This window comes from Osmerus eperlanus, chromosome 17 (assembly GCF_963692335.1).
Source record: "Osmerus eperlanus chromosome 17, fOsmEpe2.1, whole genome shotgun sequence".
In the NCBI taxonomy this organism is placed as follows: Eukaryota; Metazoa; Chordata; class Actinopteri; order Osmeriformes; family Osmeridae; genus Osmerus; species Osmerus eperlanus.
The window spans coordinates 681017-694393 of record NC_085034.1 but is presented as its reverse complement, the minus strand read 5'-3'; the positions used below and the strand labels follow the sequence as shown (position 1 = coordinate 694393).

The 13377-nt window shown below is 51.6% G+C and overlaps 1 protein-coding gene and 1 long non-coding RNA gene across 2 annotated transcripts in view; both read left to right on the top strand.

The window, feature by feature from the left end:
- The window catches only part of cand1 (cullin-associated and neddylation-dissociated 1), an 8350-nt gene extending 4663 nt beyond the window's left edge, over nt 1-3687 (top strand). Inside the window, exons 7-11 of the mRNA XM_062482778.1 lie at nt 102-197; nt 320-489; nt 1019-1183; nt 1964-2071; nt 2537-3687. Coding sequence (XP_062338762.1) covers nt 102-197; nt 320-489; nt 1019-1183; nt 1964-2071; nt 2537-2761 — 764 coding nt within the window. The 3' untranslated portion in view covers nt 2762-3687. The remainder of the gene's footprint in view (nt 1-101; nt 198-319; nt 490-1018; nt 1184-1963; nt 2072-2536) is intronic.
- A 1287-nt stretch (nt 3688-4974) lies between these two features.
- LOC134037484 (uncharacterized) lies at nt 4975-6235 on the top strand. The gene is made up of 3 exons (XR_009932529.1): nt 4975-5007; nt 5659-5871; nt 5979-6235. It is a non-coding gene; the product is annotated as an uncharacterized LOC134037484 (long non-coding RNA).
- Nucleotides 6236-13377: the final 7142 nt, after the last annotated feature.

Sequence of the window (13377 nt, the reverse complement as noted above, 5' to 3'; positions counted from 1 at the left end):
ACACTCACACTGTTTAACAATAACCTCAGTAAGTCTTGGTCTCTCTATCCACCTCTTCCTCTCGCCCCAAGTTAATCTGTGCGTGTCTGTGTGTGTTCCAGGGTCGTCCTATGCCAGGAGTTCCGTGGTAACAGCAGTCAAATTCACCATCTCAGACCACCCACAGACCATAGACCCCCTGCTGAAGAACTGCATAGGTACACACAAAACACACCGAGACACACACACACACCACACACCATACACATACCCAAACAGGCCATGGCATGTGATTGGTTGAGGTGTGATGTGGTTGTCTCCTGTGATTGGTCGTCTCCAGGAGACTTCCTGAAGACGCTGGAGGACCCTGACTTGAACGTTCGGAGGGTTGCCTTGGTAACGTTCAACTCTGCAGCCCATAATAAGCCATCTCTGATCAGAGACCTGCTGGACACTGTGCTGCCTCACCTGTACAATGAGACCAAAGTCAGGAAGGAGCTCATCAGAGAGGTGACGCGCGCACACACACACACACACCTGAACACACACACACCTGAACACACACACAACTGAACACACACACACCTGAACACACACAGACACCTGAGCACACACCTTCACACACCTTCACACACCTTCACACACCTTCACACGCCTTCACACACCTTCACACGCCTTCACACGCCTTCACACGCCTTCACACGCCTTCACACGCCTTCACACACCTTCACACACCTTCACACACCTTCACACACCTTCACACGCCTTCACACGCCTTCACACGCCTTCACACGCCTTCACACGCCTTCACACGCCTTCACACGCCTTCACACGCCTTCACACGCCTTCACACGCCTTCACACACCTTCACACACCTTCACACACCTTCACACGCCTTCACACGCCTTCACACGCCTTCACACGCCTTCACACACCTGAACACACACACCTTCACACACCTTCACACGCCTTCACACACCTGAACACACACACCTTCACACGCCTTCACACACCTGAACACACCCATCCTGCCCCCCAGGTGGAGATGGGGCCGTTCAAACACACAGTGGATGATGGTCTGGACCTGAGGAAGGCAGCGTTTGAGTGCATGTACACCCTGCTGGACAGCTGCCTGGACCGGCTGGACATCTTCGAGTTCCTCAACCACGTAGAGGACGGGCTGAAGGACCACTACGACATCAAGGTACACACACACACTCATATATATATATATATAGTGGTCCCTTAAAAAGGGGGGGGCCACATATAAAATGTATTGTAATTCCTACACCGTTCACCTGATTTGGATGTAAATACCCTGAAATTAAAGCTGAAAGTCTGCACTTAACCCTTGTGTTATCTTCGGGTCATTCTGACCCATCAGTCATTGTGACCCACCGTCGTATTACGACAACTTTACCGCATACAAAAACAAAGTGAGTAATTTTCTTTTAACCGTTGGGCTGTCTCAGACCCCCCACATTGCGAAGGTTAAAAGAAAATGCTATTTATTTGTTTTTGTATTGGGTACAATTGGGTAAACACAACAATGGTTCGTTGTGAACCTTTGGGTCATGTGACCCGAAGGCAGCACAAGGGTTAAAGCACATCTTGATTGTTTCATTTCAAATCCATTGTGGTGGTATACAGAGCCAACATGATGAAAATTGTGTCAATGTCCAAATACTTATGGACCTAACTGTATATATACACACACACTAGGGTGGGAATCTTTTGGTACCTCACGATTCGAATCGATAAAAAATCGATTCACGATTTTTTGCGATTGTTTAATCATTTTTTGTTTTTGTTTACATTTGTGAATCGATGTGAATCCCGACTCAAATGTGAATCTATTTCATTCTCCCACCCCTAATACAAACTCATATAAGCACCCACACACTATTCAGCAATCAACAGTCACTAAGAAGTACGGACCTTTCAGAGGAAACCCTCACTGGAGTGTGTGTGTGTGTGTGTGTAGATGCTGACGTTCCTGATGCTAGCACGGCTGTCGTCTCTCTGTCCCAGCGCTGTGCTGCAGAGACTGGATAGACTGGTGGAGCCTCTACGAGCTACCTGCACCACCAAGGTACACACACACACACCTGCACCACCAAGGTACACACACACACACCTGCACCACCAAGGTACACACACACACACCTGCACCACCAAGGTACACACACACACACACCTGCACCACCAAGGTACACACACACACACACACCTGCACCACCAAGGCACACACACACACACACCTGCACCACCAAGGCACACACACACACACACCTGCACCACCAAGGTACACACACACCTGCACCACCAAGGTACACACACACACACACACCTGCACCACCAAGGTACACACACCTGCACCACCAAGGTACACACACACACACACACCTGCACCACCAAGGTACACACACACACCTGCACCACCAAGGTACACACACCTGCACCACCAAGGTACACACACACACACACACCTGCACCACCAAGGTACACACACCTGCACCACCAAGGTACAGACCCCTCTAACCCCTGCCCCCCCCAGGTGAAGGCGAACAGCGTTAAGCAGGAGTTTGAGAAGCAGGACGAGCTGAAGCGCTCGGCCATGCGTGCCGTGGTGGCCCTGCTGGGCATCCCAGAGGCGGAGAAGAGCCCTCTGATGGGAGAGTTCCAGTCCCAGATCAGCTCCAACCCAGAGCTGGCCGCCATCTTCGACAGCGTGCAGAGAGATTCCTCCTCCGCCAACATGGAGTCCATGGACACCAGCTAGGCCCCGCCCCCCAGCCCCTGAGCCCCGCCCCCAGCCACACCCCTTACACCCCCAGCCCCGCCCCCCGCTCTCTCAACCCTGGGAGTCTCCGTTGTCCCATGATGCATTGCACTGAATCAGCAGTTTAGAGGAGAGAGATTGCCCGAGTGGAGACGAAAAGAATCGATAAATAAAATACAAATGTTCAATGACTTTAGAAAGTTACACAAAAAAAAAAAAATGTGAAAAAAATGTGAAAGAGAGAATGAAGAGGAGGAACCCCGAAACTACAGAAGAGTTCTCTGGTAGTTGGAAGCTCACCATCATTTTTACCTTTTTTTTGTGTATCTTTTTTGTTTTTTTTAGATGACAAGAAGAATACATTACTGTTCATTCCTTTTGTGTTTTCAGTTGGAGTTATGTGATTCCAGAAAATTCCACAGGTACCTCCATGCCAATTGGCTACTGAGATACCGGTGGCACTGATTGGTGGCATGCAAATGAACTGACCAATAGGAGTGGACTGCCTGAGCTTAACGCGACCAATGGGAGACGAACTGTTCTGACCTGCCGGAGAGTTCCTAACCAATAGGAGAGCTGTAGGGTGGCGTGGGGGTATCCGGTTGGTGGACCATAATGTTTTTGTTACTTTGTTTCTATCTTGTTTCTACTGTGTCCACCTGGTCTGTTGCTAGGCAGATCTGAGGAGGGAGGGGATGTGTGACCACAAGTAATTCCTGTCTCATCTGATTGGTCAGGGCTCGGGAGGGGAGTGGCTGTGCTGACCTATCAGCTGCTGTTCTCTCGTCACCTTTAGTAGCATGTTACATTACCATCAGAAGGAGACACACACACACACACAGCAGGCTCTATCTGACATGTTCAGGACGAGTTCTTAATCTGTCAGCTCCGTACGCAACATTAATAAAGGTGTGTGTGGATGCAGATTGTTGTCTTACTGTGTGTGTGCTTTCTACATTCCTTTACAGCAGACCAACCCCAGGCATCATTCTATAACCCCGGCATCATTCTATAACCCCGGCATCATTCTATAACCCCGGCATCATTTTATAACCCCGGCATCATTTTATAACCCCGGCATCATTCTATAACCCCGGCATCATTCTATAACCCCGGCATCATTCTATAACCCCGGCATCATTCTATAACCCCGGCATCATTTTATAACCCCGGCATCATTCTATAACCCCGGCATCATTCTATAACCCCGGCATCATTCTATAACCCCGGCATCATTTTATAACCCCGGCATCATTCTATAACCCCGGCTTCATTCTATAACCCCGGCATCATTCTACAACCCCGGCATCATTCTCTACTAACACACTAGCAGGTGAGGGTTAGATCTATGGCCACCTGGGGGCAGGAGAGCTCTCCAGGTACAGATGGACTTTTTTGTGTTTCCAGCCTATCAGAGTGAGTGGGTGGTCTCAGCCTATCAGAGTGAGTGGGTGTTCCCAGTGTGCAGGAGACCAGGTCAGAATCCTGTCTGTGTGACATTCTGCTCCTCACCGGAGGAGAGACGAGACAACACCTGGACAACAGCCATGATGAGGACACAGGCACCCAACACACACCTCCACCTACAGGTACCCAACACACACCTCCGTGCACAGGTACACAGGTACCCAACACACACCTCCGTACACAGGTGCACAGGCACCCAACACACACCTCCACACACAGGTACACAGGTACCCAACACACACCTCCGTACACAGGTGCACAGGCACCCAACACACACCTCCGCCTATAGGTACCCAACACACCTCCGTACACAGGTGCACAGGCACCCAACACACACCTCCACACACAGGTACACAGGTACCCAACACACCTCCACACACAGGTACCCAACACACCTCCGTACACAGGTACCCAACACACACCTCCACACACAGGTACCCAACACACCTCCGTGCACAGGTACCCAACACACACCACCACACACAGGTACCCAACACACACCACCACACACAGGTACCCAACACACACCTCCACACACAGGTACCCAACACACACCACCACACACAGGTACCCAACACACACCACCACACACAGGTACCCAACACACACCTCCACACACAGGTACCCAACACACACCACCACACACAGGTACCCAACACACACCTCCACACACAGGTACCCAACACACCTCCGTGCACAGGTACCCAACACACACCACCACACACAGGTACCCAACACACACCTCCACACAGGTACCCAACACACACCTCCACACACAGGTACCCAACACACACCTCCACACAGGTACACAGGTACTCTCATTCTGACTCATCTTGGAGGGAACTGGGAACTTAAGGTTGCACTACGTATATAATATTATAGTTGTTAAATCTAACTTTATTTCTAAGACAGCAGTTTCTATGTTAGTAGGTACGTCTGAGCAAGCTAACCTTGAGTGACAGTAGACATCAGAAGGGCAGCTGAGTCTGCTGCTTCAGATCTGGGAGGAGGAAGTTCCCACAGCAGACGCACTCCTACACAAAACTATTTATATGTAAATGACTGCCTGCTAATAGAATCGAAGCGTTCCTGCTGGTTTCTGTGTTAAGAGAGTAAATAATTGCTTCTGGAAGATTCTGGGAGCCTAATTAATGGGTGTGTTGAGATGATTGCTCAGAGAGCTGTCTGCCAGATACCAGTTGTTTTGTGTGTGTGTGTGTTTGTGTGGCTCCTGAGCTTGGCTGATAAACACACACAGGATGAAGCAGGGGATTGTGGGAGGAGTGTTGAGAGGGAGATTGTGTGAGAGAAGATACTTCAGTACTCTAGAAACTGAAACACAAAAAAGTTTCACTACATTAAAATATTTCTGTGTGTGTGTGTGTGTGTGTGTGCGTGTGTGTGCACGCGCGTGTGTGTGTGTGTGCTAGCATGCACGTGTGTGTGTGTCAGAATAGGACCTGGCTCTCTGAAGAGGCACAGACAGACGAGGGGGAGGGGCTTCTTAGTCTACAGAGCATGCCCAGTCTGATGAGCACCCAGAGCTTCACCCCATTGGTCAGAAGATCACAAGGGGTTGCTAAGAGAGAGCCTGGCCCCACCCACAAACTCCCTCCAATCAGAAAGCACCTTACAGACCCCAGGTAAAAGCTAGCATTCGACAGTAGTTACCTCGGATCTGAAAATCCCTTTTGTCAAAGGCTGTGTATGTGTCTGGTGTTTATTTGTGTGTGTGTGTGTGTGTGTACAGCTGTCTAGAGGTGAGGGGTACCACCCTTCACAGATGCAGCCGTTTTCCCCCCATCAACCCCTCCCTCTTTACCCAGAAGCCCTTGCAGCAGGAGCCACTGCCAGGCAGAGCAGGTCAAAGGTCAGAACCTGGGGATGATGTCACAGGTCATCCTGAACATGCATGTACTCACTATTTACACTTGGCTTTGGATGAATGTGTCTGTTCAGTGTCAGTGCTTGGAGAGCTGGGAGGAGGAGATGGAGGGAGAGAGAGAAGAAAGGGAAGAGATGGAAGAGAGGAGAGGGGGAAATAAACGAGTGTTCAGTCTCTATAGTAGCAGCTGCAGGAGCTGATGTCCTACTGATGAATGATTTAAAGACTGGTCAGTCTTACTGTTGAGGACGAGGGAGAGAGAGGGGGAGAAGGGAGAAGCTTTGTGAATGTTAACTCCTGTTTTCTGTAGGTTAGAGGAGGAGGAGGACGAGGAGGAGGAGGAGGAAGAGGGGATGCCCCTCCTTCAGCCCCCCAGGCCCCCTGCCCCCCCCTGGCCCCCCGCCCCCCCCTGGACCCCTGCCCAGACAGAGAGGGGGGTTCTGGTGACACAGCTGAGATTCAGTCTGTCAGCGACTCATACCAGACTGGGCCTCAGACAAGAAACAGCCTTCCAAACAGCAAACCAAAAAGCCTTCCAATCAGCTTTCTTTCGTGCCAGCCAACCAGCCTTCCAGCCAGTCATCCAGCCAGTCATCCAACCAGCCTTCCAGCCAGTCATCCAGCCAGTCATCCAACCAGCCTTCCAGCCAGTCATCCAGCCAGTCATCCAACCAGCCTTCCAGCCAGTCATCCAACCAGCCTTCCAGCCAGTCATCCAGCCAGTTATCCAGCCAGTCATCCAGTCTGTCATCCAATCAGTCCCTCATCTCCCAGCAGCAGCCTTCAGACTGCCTCCTGTGAGCAGACTAAGGGGGAGGCAGGGAGGGAGGCAGGGGGGGAGGCAGGATGAGCTGGGCTGTCTCTGGGAGGAGGAGGATCTGTCTCCCCCCTGTCTCCCCCTCCGGCTGGGAGGACAGCAAGAGAGAGACAGGGCTGCAGGCTGAGGGGGGAGGACACAATGTTTGACAAGTTGACGTTGGTTATAAGAAAGTGTGTGTGTGTATTATAAGTGTGTGTGTGTATTATAAGAATGTGTGTGTAGTATGACCAGTGTCAGTGCTGTTTATGTATGACAAGTCCTCTGTACTGAGGTGCTTCCTGTATGATAAGGAGCTTCCTGTATGATGAGGTGCTTCCTGTATGATAAGGTGCTTCCTGTATGGTGAGGTGCTTCCTGTATGATGAGGTGCTTCCTGTATGGTGAGGTGCTTCCTGTATGGTGAGGTGCTTCCTGTATGATGAGGTGCTTCCTGTATGATGAGGTGCTTCCTGTATGGTGAGGTGCTTCCTGTATGGTGAGGTGCTTCCTGTATGGTGAGGTGCTTCCTGTATGATGAGGTGCTTCCTGTATGGTGAGGTGCTTCCTGTATGGTGAGGTGCTTCCTGTATGATGTTACCTCCCTCCCTCTCTCTCTCTAAACCTGTGTGATCTTCCTCCCTGCACATGTATGGTCCTGACTTTAAAGAGTAAATAAAATCCTCACTGTTAAGACTTCTGGGCCTTGTGTTCTGACACACACAGTCTGTACCTGTCAGGCCCCAGCTTGGGTGTGTTTGTGTAGCTTCATGCTCTGATTGTCAGGTTAGCTATTCTATCCCAGAAGGCTGTGCGCTGGTCAATGATTACCCAGAGTGCTGCTCTCCCGGGGCCTGGCAGCTGAAACCTGCATTCCTCACATTCCTCTCCCCCCTCATCTCCCCCCTTCTCCCCTCCTCTCCTCTCCCCCTCCTCCTCCCCTTTTCCCCTCTTCCCCCCTCCTCTCCCTCTCCTACACCACACCCATGTCTGTCCCTGCCCTGCAGTACCCAGGAGATCCTCAGGAGGGAGACAGACAGCTCAGTTCCTTCAGTGAACCTGCTTCTGCATCGCACTAGAGGGCGCTCTTACTCCATAACATTTAAAACTTCAGTTTGTAACTTCCACTTGATGGGAACTGTGTTCCCGACACTGTCGCTGGTTTCTTCATCCCTGGGCAGGTACCAGTCAGGTGTCGGGGGGGGGGGGGGGGGGGGGCAGGTACCAGTCAGGTGTCGGGGGGGGGGGGGGGGGTGTACAGGGCTGCTCTGATGTGGTCTAAATATACCATCCAGACTATCCACCCTGACTGACTGATACAGCCAGCCAGCCAGCCAGCCTCACACACACACTCACTCCCTCACTCACACAAACACACACAAACACCACACAACTTTGGCCCAGCTGACTGTGCAGGAAGGTCACCACGGTAACACAGGCCCACGGTACCTATAAATAACCTAGAATTCCTCAGTGATCCTGACCTGGACATGTGCTACCAAACACACACACACACACACTGACACACACACGTGTACATACACACTGACACACACACACACATACATACACACACACTGACACACACACACATACATACACACACACTGACACACACACATACACACACTCTCACACACACGGGCAGGTGTTTCCTGGTTGGCAGACTCTGGATAGAAGGACCAGGATGAATAACTCCTTGATATGGTAACACAGGTGTGTGTGTTGCTGTGTGTGTGTGAGTTTTCTGTGCATGAATTGTCTGATCAAATAATCAGCAGATCAAAGTAGAAGAAACAAACCCAACCCGGCGTCTCTCAACGCTCTTTATGTGTGTGTGGAGTGTGTGTTTGGAGTGTGTGTGTGGAGTGTGTGTTTGGAGTGTGTGTGTGTGGAGTGTGTGTTTGGAGTGTGTGTGTGTGTGTGGAGTGTGTGTTTGGAGTGTGTGTGTGTGTGGAGTGTGTGTTTGGAGTGTGTGTGTGTGTGGAGTGTGTGTACGAGGAGTGTGTGTGTGTGTGGAGTGTGTGTACGAGGAGTGTGTGTGTGTGTGGAGTGTGTGTTTGGAGTGTGTGTGTGTGTTTGGAGTGTGTGTGTGTGTGGAGTGTGTGTTTAGAGTGTGTGTGTGTGGAGTGTGTGTTTGGAGTGTGTGTGTGGAGTGTGTGTTTGGAGTGTGTGTGTGTGGGGAGTGTGTGTGTGTGTGTGTGGAGTGTGTGTACGAGGAGTGTGTGTGTGTGGAGTGTGTGTACGAGGAGTGTGTGTGTGTGGAGTGTGTGTGAGAGTATGCGTGTATGTCCATGCTGTGTCTAGGATGTTGCAACGCTGTTTCGAGGCTGTTGTCTAGTTTTTGCTGTGTTGAAGTTTTGATTTTGTACGTAGATTGTCTTGGTGTTGTGGTGTTGTTGTGTAGCGATAGCTGCAGACCAGAAGGTTGTCGGGCAGTTAGAGTGGCACCAGAGAGCTGAGACCATCTCTGTAATATTATATCCACCCTCCATTCTCCTCCCCTCCACCCTCCTCCCCTCCACTCTCTCCACCTTCCACTCTCTCCTCTCCACTCTCCTCCCCTCTACTCTCTCCTCCCCTCCACCCTCCTCCCCTCCACTCTCTCCACCTTCCACTCTCTCCTCTCCACTCTCCTCCCCTCTACTCTCTCCTCCCCTCCTCCTCTCCTCTTCCGGGCTCGGCATCGATGTGGATCCCTCAATCATGCTATCCCTGCGATTCCTGTCTTATCTACAGGGGAGAGGTGAGGGAGGAGAGGGAGGAGAAGGAGGATGCCTGCCATGTTGAAGAGAGAACATGATCTTATTGAAGTTTACAACTCTTTAGTGAGAGGGAGAGAGACAGAGAGTCAGAGAGAGAGGGCGAGAGGGATTGAGAGGGGGAGAGAGGTGGAGAGGGATAGAGAGAGGAAGATAGACAGAGAGGGAGAGAGACAGATAATGGACTTCCTGTCTCCTTGAGTAATAGTGCATCGTCATCACATTAGCTAGACATCTTCCTAGCAAGATCCAATTCTCTTTATCGTACGTGCACACACACACACACACACACAGCTGTCTGTACTGCAACAATAGAGCAGCAGGGCTGTGTGTGTGCATGTGTGTGTGTGTGTGTGTGTGTCAGTTCTCAGAAGATTCTGTTTGTGGCCGTGTCCTCGGCCTCCCATCATGCACCTGGAAACTTGAACTAGTTAGATGTACAGATGTAATCAGCCTACCAAATAGCATGACCGTTGTAGTTGACCTATCAGTTGACAGCCCAAATATCTCTCCCTCTCTTCCTCCATCCCTCCTGCAGAATGGTGTTCTGCCATCAGGATGGAAACTGTTTCTCTGGTTGAACTGAACTCTAAATCAAGAGCATCCCAACTGTTTCAAATGGTGTAATACGTAACTATGTGTGTGTTAGAGGGAGGGTTATTAAGGTTTCATTAGGGGGCAGTGGGTTCTTCATGTCCTCCCTGCCACTCTCTCTCTCTCACTCACACACACACATTGTTTCTCACACAGACACACACCAAATCTCAGACCTGCTTTCCAGACACCTGTTGTCCGAACATCTTTATAACTGTATAAACAAACTAAAAGTTATGAAGAGCTCAGTTCCCAGTCTTCATCAAGTCTTCACTAGCCTGTTGCTAAACATGCTAGCCCTTCACTAGCCTGTTGCTAAACATGCTAGTCCTCCATTAGCCTGTTGCTAAACATGCTAGCCCTCTAGCCTACTGCTGCTTTCACCAGTTGGTATCTTGCTAGCCTTAGCAGGGGGGGGGGGTAAGGGGAGATAGGGTGAGGTAGGTTGTATGCAGGGGGAGGTAGGTTGTAGGAAAGGTGAGGTAGGGGGGAGGCAGGGGGATAGGGGGTGGAGGTGAGGCAGGGGGATAGGGGGTGGAGGTGAGGTAGGGGGGAGGCAGGGGGATAGGGGGTGGAGGTGAGGCAGGGGGGAGGCAGGGGGATAGGGGGTGGAGGTGAGGCAGGGGGATAGGGGGTGGAGGTGAGGTAGGGGGGAGGCAGGGGGATAGGGGGTGGAGGTGAGGTAGGGGGGAGGCAGGGGGATAGGGGGTGGAGGTGAGGCAGGGGGATAGGGGGTGGAGGTGAGGTAGGGGGGAGGCAGGGGGATAGGGGGTGGAGGTGAGGTAGGGGGGAGGCAGGGGGATAGGGGGTGGAGGTGAGGCAGGGGGGAGGCAGGGGGATAGGGGGTGGAGGTGAGGCAGGGGGATAGGGGGTGGAGGTGAGGCAGGGGGGAGGCAGGGGGATAGGGGGTGGAGGTGAGGCAGGGGGGAGGCAGGGGGATAGGGGGTGGAGGTGGAGTCTGCCTGCTGGGGCATCTGCTGAGGTTGGCTGGCCCTGCGAGACAGAAATAGACACGGACCCAGATTTAATACTGTACGACTGTACGACTGTACTGCATGAGTCTGATGATCTGGTACCTTCATCTGTTCATTATTTGATTGTTTGAATGTGTTGAAGCATCAGGAGCGGGGAGGGGAGGGGGAGGCAGGAGGCAGGGGGAGGGAGGGGGGGGCAGGAGGCAGGAGGCAGGGGAGGGAGGGGGAGGCAGGGGGAGGCAGGGGGAGGGAGGGGGAGGCAGGAGGCAGGGGGAGGGAGGAGGTTAGGGGAGGAGTTGGGTTCTTGGTGTGATCATCTGTGTCTCGGTCCCAGCTTGGATTTGCTTTGTTGGGATTTCAATTTGGCCCCATAATCCCTTGCGTGGTGCCAGGTATCGAATTACGACTGCCTGACCAGCTGCCCCCCCCTAGCCCCCCACAACACACAGAATAACCCACCCCCCTGACTCCCTGTACCAGAGTACAGATCATATTCAGTATCCTACACTCACACATTAACTACAAACTACCATCATCACATCACCATCACCACTATCATCATTTTCATCATCATCATCTTCACCATCCTCATCTTCTTCATCATCAACATCTTTTCTCTCTCTCCATCTTTCTCAGCAGTCCTCCACCTCTCTCTCTTTCTCTCCCTCTTTCTCTCTTCCTCCCCTCTCTCTTTCTCTCTCTCTCCCTCTCTCTCTCCTCTCTCTCTCCTTCTCTCTCCTTCTCTCTCTCTCTCTCCTTCTCTCTCTCTCTTTCTCTCTCTCTCTCTCTCTCTCTCTCTCTCTCTCTCTCTATGTCTCTTTCTCCCCCTAACTGGTGTTGTGGGTCTGGGTCAGCCAGTTCTTTGAGGAGAGGGAGGCGAGGAGTGAGAGAGGGAGGGAGAACAGGGATAGAAGGGGAGATTGGGGGAGAGGGAGGTACAGTAGGGGCAGAGAGCTGGTTGTGAGTGAGTGTGTGTGTGTGTGTGTGTGTGAGACAGCTGTAGGGGTTAACACTGGGTCCCTCTGTGCTGAGAAATGGCCCCGAAAATAACCAGAGCTGGAGGATGGGGGTCGGGTTTTTCTGCTCCTCAGTGAGGGGGGCAGGGGGGCCAGGGGGGCAGGGGGCCAGGGGGGGCAGGGGGGGTAGGGGGGGTGCTAATAGACACAGAGAGACCTGGACCATGGAGGGGAGAGGAGGAGAGGCAGGAGTCTAAAAGATCACTGATTGAGATAGATGAGTGAGTGGATGGGATTAGTGGATTGATTAGTTCTGCTTGTCAGGGTGATAAGGAGAGAGTGATCTATACCAAGCATGTCTGTCAAACCAGCTGATCTCTCTATCTGTCTGATATAATTACAATGGAGAAGGAGAGAAGAGAGGTGGGTGAGGAGAGGAAGAGAGGAGGGTGAGGAGAGGAAGAGAGGAGGGTGAGGAGAGGAAGAGAGGAGGGTGAGGAGAGGAAGAGAGGAGGGTGAGGAGAGGAAGAGAGGAAGAGAGGAGGGTGAGGAGAGGAAGAGAGGAGGGTGAGGAGAGGAAGAGAGGAAGAGAGGAGGGTGAGGAGAGGAAGAGAGGAGGGTGAGGAGAGGAAGAGAGGAGGGTGAGGAGTGGAAGAGAGGAGGGTGAGGAGAGGAAGAGAGGAGTCATCAAAGTACTTGAGCAGCCAACCTCGTGTGCTCCTCTGTTGTCACACAAACACACACATCAATAATCAATAATTCAGCAGTATCATATCTCCGTTGCTTGGTCACAGTGTGTGTGTGTGAGGGGGACAGTGTGTGTGTTCAGACAGACAGACAGATAGACTGTGTCTCCATCACATCTCTCCTGATTCCTATAGTGTAGGAGGAGTGTGTGTACGTTGTTATGTATGTTTGTGTGCGTGTTACTCCGTGCGTATGTATAAGCATGAAAATGTGTTTGTGTGTGCGTGTGTCTAACAGACTCAGAAATAGCCTGTCTCTCTGAGTCATGATGATCAACAGTGTGCATCCATCCTCTTCCATCACAGACTGCATGAGAGTGTGTGAGTTTGCGCTATTGCATGTGTGTGTATGTTCTGTGTGAGACAGGAGATTGGAGGAGTGATTCATCAGACCAGACAGGAACAGAAATAGAATCTGTGTTTGAGACGTACAGCA